A 10,119-nucleotide genomic window follows, 5' to 3' on the forward strand; every position below is an offset into this window, starting at 1 on the left:
GAAAGGACACTAAAAAGTAAAACACTGGCAAAACTGCTCTGCCTTAGAGTGGGGGCTATTCAAAACCAAGGTCATCCCAGAACTCCAAGGACCTAAATAGGACCTCTGTGCTCCTTCAAATGGAGGCATTTCTTGATATGTGGCTTTATTTGTAGCTTTTATGTTCAGCTTCTGGTTACAGACACAGATTCTGCTTGACTCTTTTCCACTAGGCTGAAAAGTCCTCAAGTATTGAAATTGCCATAACCAAATAATTTTTCTTCCTTTTTGCTCAATAAGGGTTTGAGGTCTTTCATTGCAAAGCACTCTCCTCAAACCTTAGGTCATCTTTTTTTCTTTTGTGCTTTCTCTGTAAATTTTTTGTACCATTTTTTGAAGAACTGGATACAGAAAATTTATTTTGGGCTTGTCAGTGTTACAGAAGAAACCTGTTACCCTGCTGTCAGCATACCCTTATTCTTTTGCTGCAGTACCTTACTGACAGCACTTGCATAATAACTTGCACTTTGCCTCCTACTTCCTCTACAGAGCCTTCGTTTTCCAAGGTCATTTCCCATTCTTTGCATATGACTAGGAGCACGAATTCATAACTTTGCATTTGGTACAGTTAAAGGTGTTTTGTGCTGACTAGTCCAAAATAAGCTGACTGCCTCTTTTGCTTTACATGGGGCATACCACACTTCTGAGACATCAGCCCAGCTCACATGGCTCTTATGGCTTCTTTCCAGGGTGCTACACGTGTCATTAACTACCTGTAGGTCAGAAAACGCTGTAAAGAACCAATACAGAGTCTCTTCATGTTTTAAAGGTTTACTAGGTAAAAATAGGAAAACTAGAGGATACTGTATGGGAGGAAGGCAGGAGGACTGAGCAACTGTTTGTAGAAAAGAAGGGTCTTTCTCCTTTCACTCTCTGGTGTTTCTAACTAATGTTGCCGCATCTGTGTGTTCTGACCTGCCTGCCACAGGGACTGATGGGTGTTTGCCAAAGAAGGAGGGAGGGAGGGAGGCTTATGAACTTGTACTTTGCCCATGCCAGTCTGGAGATAGCTGCTGCTCAGCTGACTGCTGCTGGAGCTCAGCAAAATGTATGAACAGAAACAAACTCTGCACAGCACTTACTATCAGCCTTATGGCAAACCAGGTAAGGTAACCATTTTAATACAGGGATTATCACTGGATCCCCTCCTTTTTCAGAAAGGAATCATCAGAGAATAGCAGAGAGAAGTGTGTTCTGCTGAGCTGAACACAGCAGGTCTCTGTGCAAGCCCTCTGCCCTAACGTTGTTCCAAAGTTTCCTTTAAGTGCTGGACACTGGCATGCAGTTGTTTCCCTTGGATCCTCACAAGCAGTAAGGCAACCTTCCAGGATTTTTTAAAAACCTTTTAGCTTTCTTCATACCACAGCACTCAAACAGCAGTTTTACGTCCCCACCACTCTTCTGGGCAAGGGATGCTCAGTGGAAAGCTGTGCTATGCAAGCTGTGCAAAAGGGTGTATTAAGAATGCAGCAGAACACCAGCAGCTGTGTGGGGAGCGGAGCAGGAGGGCTAAATCCCAGCTCATGTGGGTCTGACACTGTGGGAAACCCTCTCCAGAGGGACCTGGACAGGCTGATCGATGGACCAAGACCGACAGCACGAGGTTAAACAAGGCCAAGTGCAGACTCCTGTACTTTGGTTACACCAACCCCTGCAGCAGAACACGCTGGGGAAGAGTGGCTGGAAAGCGGCTCGGTGGAAATGGACCTGGGAGTGCTGGTCAAGAGCCAAGAAGGCATCCTGGTCTGTATCAGGAATAGTGTGGCAGCAGGACCAGGACTTCACCTGTACTCGGCTCTAGTGAGACCACACCTTGTAAGTGTTGTGTCCAGCTCTGGGCCCCTCAAATTGGGAAGTACACTGAGGTGCTGGAGTGAGTCCAGGAAAGGGCAACAAAGCTGGTGGAGGGTCTGGAGTACATGTCCTGTGAGGAGAAGTTGTGGGAGCTGGAGGTGTTCAGCCTGGAGGATGCTCCAGGGAGAGCTTGTCACTCTACAAGTCCCTGGAAAGAGGTTGGAGCCAGATAGGGTCAGGTTCTGCTCCCAGAAAACCAAGGACAAGGGGCACAGTCTTAAGGCACGGGAGGTTTAGGTTGGACATTAGGAAGAATTTTTTCATGGAAAGGGTCGTTAGACCCTGGAATGGGCTGCCCAGGGATGTGGTGGAGTCACCATCCCTGGAGGTGTTCAAGGGAAGTCTGAACGCGGCACTTGGTGCCTTGGTGCGGTTGGCATGGATGCGTTCGGCCACAGGTTGGGCTCGATGACCTCAGAAGTCTATTGCAGCCGAACCGATCTGCGACTCCGTGGGCAGCCAGGCCGGCCGGGACGCCCCGCTCCGAGCGCGTCTCGGCCGGCGGAGCTGCCCGCGGGCCGGGCGGCCGTGCCCGCACCCGCACATGCTCACTGGGGCGCCGCGGGAGTCTGGGCATGTGCAGAGCGGAGCGGGCCGGGCCGCTCGCCGCGCCCGCCGCGCCCCGGGGCTGCGGCCGCCGCCGCCCGCCCGCTGCCAGGTGAAGCCGCGCTCGCTGGGGCGGAGCGCAGCGGGGCAGCCGCCGGCCCGTGGCGGCGGCGGCGGGGCAAGATGAACAGCTCCGACGAGGAGAAGCAGCTGGAGCTCCTCGCCAGCCTGAAGGACCAAGGTAGGGGCGGGCGGCGCCGCCTCCGGCGCTGGAGAAAGCGGCTCCCCCCGCTCCGCCGCGGGCCCGGGCTCGGCCGGCGGGAGCGGCAGCCGCGGGATGAGGGCTCCGCGCCCGCCGGGGGGACGGGGCGCGGCGGGGCGGGCGCGGCCTGGGCGTCCCCCGGCCCCGCTCCCAGGCCCCTCGCTCTGCCCGTGCAGAGGGAAATAATAAAAGCCTTAATGAAATAAAGCAGGGGAGTGGAACGTGTTGGCTCTTCCCCGTGTGGGCGCCCCCGCGGCTGCCTCGCCGCCCCGCAGGTGCCCGCTCTGGCTGAAGATGGGCTGGGCTGGAAGATCTCCGAGGGCTTTTCCAGCCCAGCTGACGAGTGGCTCTGCGAGCGCGGCCGTCGCGGGGGCCGATGGCGGAGGCGGGAGGCGGCGGTGCCTCAGCACATGGCCGGGGGTGCCTCGGCCCCGCTCCGTGCTGCCCTGGCGGGGAGCTGGCGCCTCAGAGCCCGCACGGCCGGACAGCTCCAGGCGTGCCAGTCTGCCCTCGCCGGCACTCCGAAGGGCTGAGCCTCACGTGGAGCTGAGCCAGGCTGTGCCTAACCTGCCAGCGTGTCCCATCTCCCGCTCCGTGCTGCAGGGTCCGATCCTACCCCGACCCATGGAACATCTGCCAGCCCGGTCCCCACCAGCGAGCAAACTTGCCGCTGATAGCTCAGGGCTCGTCCTGATGCGCTTTCGGTCTCTGTAGCACTTCAGTAGTTCCATCCTGGGCTGGTTTGGTGCCGTGTGTGTCACATTAGGTGCTGTAGTAGAAAAGGCCAGAATTTCAGCGTGTTCAGTTTCGTGAGTGCATAGTCTGACTCAGAAACTAGAACACTGTAATATTTAATCTTCTGCAAGAAGGCGCATGGAAGAGTTTGGGTGCTCATAAGCCATTTTTTAACTCCCCTGTAGTCAGTCTGTCCCTGAGCCAGGCTGATCCAGCTAAGTTGCAGCCTTAGTTAGTCAGGTAGGCACATTCAAACCTTTGAAGATGTGTTTGAATTGTGAACCTCTTCCTGCACACCAAGCGGTCGGTGTTGCCTCCTGTGCCACAGCTTCATGTGCAGGAGGTGCGAAGGAGCCACGCTGGAATTCACATCTGGTAATTCCCAGAGCTGAGCTCTCCTGGGCTCCCACGAGCCAGGGAGGGGTCATTTGGACAGGACCTATTGGACAAACTTGTGTAAAAGAGTGAAATTACAGGCATGTGATCAGTGGCCGTTTTTCTGTCATTCATTTTGACCATAAATGCGCTCCATCAGTTTTGGTGTATAGTAGAAGCTTTTCTGAAGCAAGTTTCATTTGGATATTAATGGACAATTTATGACCTGCTTTGTCATTTTTCTGTGTTTTTCTTGTATGCTCAGCTTTAGAAATTCATGATTACCATCAGCACAAGATAGATTCTGCCTTGGAAGGATTCATTAGGTGTAAAATGCTAATCTTACAGCTGTGTGTTTTGATAATCTGAGACCAAAAAACAAGGCTCAAAATCTGGTTTTCTTGCTGACTGACTGCTTCCCTCCAATACTGTTGCCTCCAAGAGAATATTTGTTGAAATGAAAATAATCAGTTGCAAAAAATATGTGTTTGCGTTATTCTTTAGAGGAAACCAAGCCTGTTGAAGTTGTTCAGAGCAGGGTTTCGGTTCTGCTCTCTGAAAGTCTTCTCCTGCAGTGAGCTGGGTATCCTTTAATGTCTAAGGAAATTTTACAGGACCAGAGGAATTAGTTCAAGGGAAAGTTACCGTAACTTGAGGACTGGCTGTCCCAGATCCACCTGAGCTGCTGAAATAGAAGCTGTACTTGGCAAATCCAGTCCTATATGGCTCTCTTCTTGGTGGCTACTCATCCTTAAACACAGGAGCTTGTTGTTAGGCTAACTTACTTCTGTGATTATGTGGCTGGTGAGAAAGTTGTTTTATGTAGGCAAAAAGTTAGTCAATGGAAATAAAATTAAAGTACCTTTCTGTTTTACATTTAAAACTATGCAAAAAATATGGTAGCACCCTTAGTTGAATCAGTAGTTAAGTTGTGTTAACTGATGACTCTGGTGCCTAGAGTGAAAACTCAAGCAGTGGCAAGGTAATGAAGATAGTAAAATAAAATATATTGTTACTGTAGAAAAGTAAATTTGCTTACTCTTCATATACTGTAATTTGGAATAGATAGTGTCCCCTCCATTCTTATTGATAACAGGACTATTGATAACAAAACAAGACTATTTTTGATACTACCAAGTTCTCTCAAGTAATTTTAGGATGGTCTATTAATGAGAGTCTCTTAATTTTCTTATTTATTGCTTCCAAATATAAATATCAATATTATTTTGGAAATAAATGCAGTTGGTGGAAGGATTTTCTGGATCTGAATATTTGGGGTAATGGGTACACAGACTTGACCTATGTTTATTTTGTTCAGACTGGTGTACGGCTTCAGGTTCTTGTAGCATTTTGCCATGTAGTCAGATTTCTGAAAAATGCAAATGGATTTGGAGAGGTTTCAGGAAACATTCATTCAGTAGCCATTGCCTTGGTTTCATTTTCAGGATTTGTTTTTCTAGTCTTGAGAGACTTGCCTGGCAGCAGGTAAATGAACTGTCTGAGCAGTGGTGCCATAGGTAGAGGGGAAGGCAGGCAGCAGCGTCTGTGGCTGGCTGCTGTCACATTTCAACTGCTGCTTATATTTCTCCTGAGCAAGGGCAGGAGATTGAACCTGAGGCAGGTGTTTTGTAGCTGCCCACTCGATTCTCAGTGGCAGCTGTGAAGCTCTCTGGGGCTTGGGCAAATTTGCTTGGCTGTTTGGCAGAGCTCTGAGCAGCAGCAAGGACACTGAAGCCGTCTGTGTGCGAGATACTCTTATCTTTCAGCCATGCTGAATTTTCCAAGTCCTGTGTGTTAGACTCAGATACCTGATACTGATCATTCTTCAGCTTGCTCCATTACCAAGTTTAAGATGAGCATCATGGAGAAACAAGATCTCTGTATTGATGATATTTGGGACTTTAAAGTGTTGTTTGAGTTTTAATCCTCAAATAGTTTTCTGAAATGTCATGGTTTAATAAAGCAGTTTCACCATAAATATTGCTATCACCTGACTGTACTTCAAGTGATGTTTCCAGTGATGGACACTTTTATTCAGCTGACCCTTACATTCTTGTGGGTAAGACTTAAATAAAAAATAAAAAAAAGCACTTTGTCAAAACTTTGTGTTGTTGGTGGTTGGTTGTAGAACCTGAGGAATGGTAGCAAACATGACTAACAGCTGAATCATAACAGTAGCTGATTACCTGCCTGGAAGATTGCCTTGTTTGTCTTTCGTTTTATTGGCACTGCTGGTACCTTGCCCTTAAAGACAGAGTCATCTTCTGCAATAGTCCCTTTTTTGTTCAGTTGGAAAGAGGAGTCAGTGATCAAAGTGTCTGGAGTTATAAACTGGGTAAAATTACACTTCAGCACTGCCACTGTCACAGCCACATTTCTGGTCACTTTGCTAAATTACAGTGGTTAACAACTGCTGTTAACCACACATATATTAAAGGTATTCATATTGCCTGGATTTTTTTCTTCATTTTTGAAAGGTCTAACTTTGCTCTGAGTTTGTTGGCTGGATTTGATGAAATGTGATATTTCCAGTCTCTAGTCCCAAGCACTATGACTCTGTATACTTTTTTTAAAATTATGATCTATTTGATCTCTTAAAACTTTTTTCTTTTAATGTCAGCACCTTTGAGTAAGGGAACATCTTACATGTATCTTCTGAGGAGCAGAATATACTGCCAATCTGACAGCAGTACCTTTTAAATATAAGCTATTGACAAGCTCCTAATGTGGTCTGACAAATTTATTTTACTTTGTGGCAAGTGGGTAATTTTTATGGGCAGAGGAATTTCTTAGGGCACCTTGTTGGCTGCTGTCTTCCCCTCTATAGTCACCTATAATTTATTTTTTAATTTATAGTCATCTATAATTTATTTTTCCCCATGTGCCTGTGTGGATATCTTCATACACAGCAGCCATTATTCCCCAGCAGAACCCATCCTGCTTGAGTGTATTAGAGTTCAGATATTTCTCCCAGTACAATTTTTTGTGTTGAACCCTATCTTTTATTTTTTTTCCAGAAACTTTTAAAGGCAAATCTTTTGGTGTGAACTTAGTGGTTGGTCTTTATCAGGCAGTGGTGTGTTTAGTTTTCCTGCCCTCTTTTTTCAAGGAAGCTGTAAGACTGCAAGATGTAAATTTGGGGTTTAATTAAATTTATTTGTACACACTTTCACAGATCTGAGTAAAGTCAAGGCATATGGGAACATAGATGCAGGAGCTGACTTACAGTATTTGTACCTTATCTTTGTGTACTTACACAGGTGATTTTTATTTGTTTATTTTTTTAACAACTGTTAGGTAATTGAGCCGTGTAGGTTTCAGCTAATGCAGCTGACATCTGACCAAAAGCTTGGTTTGCCCAAGTAAACTTTAGGTCTGCTAATAGGTTTGTGTATTGTGAGTCAAGATTTGGAGTCATTGTAAAATGATGAGTGTAATGCTGTCCCATACATTCCCCCTAACAAAAGGAGGTGTTAAAAATGCTACCCAGGCACTGCTTGAAAATAATTTACACCTGGCTGGTGCCTTACTGTATCCTGTTGAAATATGATTAGTTGGATTTAGCTTAAGGGATCTCTGATCCTAAAACGGTGAACAAGGGGAAAATGGATCCCTTTTGGCTTTTTTTTTATCCTTTTGACAGCACTTCACAGTCTTGTGTGTTCTGTACATGTAGGAGGCCATTGTTGTTCAGGAGTTTTCACCACATTCTTGGCCTGATTCTTCCTATTCCCTGTACACTGGGGGGAGCAATGTGGCGGCAGCAATTCCATTAAAGCTTCTGGTGCTAACAGTGGTAATTCTGTCTCTAGTGAGATATCCAAAAAGCCAGGTGTTAGTTTACTACCAACAAAATATGACTTAATCAGGGTAACTTGTTTCATCCAGAGCAGAGGACTTCTTGCACCATCAGCTCTTTCTCTTGCCTGTACCAGTAAAGACTTGCCTGGTCCGAGGTATGGAAGCAGAAGCAGTGGAGTGACACTTGCTTCCTTTGACAGCTCTACTTATTTTTTGAGTAAATAAGTAGATTTGAAATCCTCAAGTGGCATTACTTATTGATTTGGCATGGAATGGCTCTCAGTCAACTTGAAGGCCACCCTGGTTTGCAATATAAATACTAAAGTATATGCATGTAGTATTTTTAAAGTTTGGGGATTTTTCTTTAATTTATGTTTTTTGATAAGCAGCTTTAGGAAAGGGGTTGATTTTTTTTTTTAATGAAAATAAGAAGAGTCACCACCCCACTCTGTGTAAATGAAGGTGTCTTTCCTGTTGTTCATTGTGAATTATAGTCATTATATACTTTTACCCTTACGGCCTTGTTTTAGTAATAAGTGCTTTTTAGACATGGTAAGTACCTAATATACAAAACATCTAATTTAGATAATACTTACATTTTGTTAGCAAATTCAGGCTCAGGAGACACAGGTTCACAACTGAAAGTCAAAAGACTAAGTTATAATTAAAGGAGCTTCTGCATACAAAGTTACCTACTTAATTTAATACTGATAAAAGGCCTTGATATGTTTCCAGGACAGTCCCTTCTGGCCAGCTGAGCTGTGGAGTGAGTAGTTGGTGGATAAGCCAGGTCACTCTTGTGAAGGAACATGCTGTGTTCACTCATGTTGGCTGTTTTGGGGTTTTACTCTTTTAAGAAAGAGCAGGGTTGGCTGAGAAAATGTTTTGGGTGGGTTGAGAGCTCTAGCCCAGAATATTCTGATATTTTCTCCTTCAGGGCTAATGATTCAGAGTTCTCCGTTCATGGAGTGTGTGAAGAGAGCTGCCGAGGGTGGGGCAAATCTCTATTTACATTTTTCAGTCTTTTGTAAAGTATCCAATGGCAAGAATGACTTTACCTTAAAGGTGAGCAAACATGAGCAGTTTTCAAGTATGAAGAAACTCGAGTTGTGTCTGTTGGTACAGTTTTCATTCCCTTTCTTGCATCTGGATGGTAGAAGTCTCTTGCCTTATTTTCCTGAAGGGAGCAGGGAATGGCTTGGCAGTGGAGCAGTGACCAAGAGGTGTAGACAGCCTTTTTGCTCCTGTGTAGGAAATAAGCTGGTGCATCAGTGTGGTCTCTTGTTTGTTTATCTGTTGGTTTTTTGTTTGGTTTTTTTCCTGCTTCTTGGGCATGGGTGGTGGGCAGGAATTTTGGGTTCATAAGGAGAAGTAGGGGCAAAGTAAAGGGATGGATAGGAGACCCTGGTTTTACTGGTGCACAGATCATCTACTCTGCAGGTACCCATATATTGCACCAACCATTCTTTCTAGGATTGATCTGTAACCTGAGCCAGTGTGGGTTTAAAATGGTCACTGCAAACCAGTATATTCACCTTGTAATTTTTGAACTCAATCAATAAGATTGTTTAACTCTACATTGACCAAAAATTGATTGTTTTGGGAGCTACCATCTTTTTCAGACACTTCCTAATTGCTTCAATTCTTGAAGGCTATCCAGTTCATAGGATATTAATAGGCTATTAATGAAGTTTATGACCCATGTTATTTAAGAAGTCTGTGTAGACAAACAGAAGTGTTTTCAATTTAATCAAATGGAGAGCTAATTTGCAAAGAGGTACTGCTGTATTAACTTTTTTCTTTTTTTTTTTCTTGTGTAGCTATTGGCGAATATGAAGAGCTTAGAGCAGAAAATAAGAAAAAAACAGAAGAGGTTTGTATATATCAATAATTCATTTAATACTGAAATGCTAAATACTAGATACCTTGTGGACTGTGGCAGATTGTTGACTGCTTTTTTGAGCTCACTATTACATGCTAATACTAAATATTACTTGTACCTATATGTTTTAAGGAGCAATGAATGCAGCTCTCACAACTGTTCTGTTTGTCCCATTCCAGAAGAGTTCCTGTAAATATATTTTAAGTGACTGCTGCTCTACCAAGTTTGCCTGTGATTACAGTGGGAGCATAGACCAAGTCATGTGTTCAGATAAAATTGTTTCTCTTTGATCTAAGTCTTGTTTTATTATGCCTTCATTTGCACAGGGGACTTAATTACTGATACGAGTAAAAGAGAACAACTTCCCTCAGCTTCTGAACGTTCAGAGTGTAGGAATATGGTTTCTGAAGGTAGGGAGGAATGCAGGGGAGTCAGTGCTACACTGTATTGTAACCAACATTCTCCTTTCTCCAGTGTGAGCTGAAGATGTGAGAAAGCTGTTAGTTTTTCAAATTCCTGTTAGCTGCCAAGATGTGTAGGTTTAATTCAGCTTCTTCTGAAATCTTTTTGGAAGGCTTATTTTTAGATACAAATGTTTCAATTCAAGACTGTATTGAGAAGATCT

At 44.8% G+C, this 10,119-nt stretch overlaps 1 protein-coding gene across 1 annotated transcript in view; it reads left to right on the top strand.

Moving 5' to 3' along the window:
- Positions 1-2,503: 2,503 nt before the first annotated feature.
- SHTN1 (shootin 1) overlaps positions 2,504-10,119 on the top strand; it is a 54,086-nt gene continuing 46,470 nt past the window's right edge. The window contains exons 1-2 of the mRNA XM_086900665.1: positions 2,504-2,680; positions 9,433-9,485. Coding sequence (XP_086756791.1) covers positions 2,623-2,680; positions 9,433-9,485 — 111 coding nt within the window. The 5' untranslated portion in view covers positions 2,504-2,622. The remainder of the gene's footprint in view (positions 2,681-9,432; positions 9,486-10,119) is intronic.

The sequence above is a fragment of the Cyanistes caeruleus genome, chromosome 8, assembly GCF_971803275.1.
Source record: "Cyanistes caeruleus chromosome 8, bCyaCae1.hap1.1, whole genome shotgun sequence".
Classification (NCBI taxonomy): Eukaryota; Metazoa; Chordata; class Aves; order Passeriformes; family Paridae; genus Cyanistes; species Cyanistes caeruleus.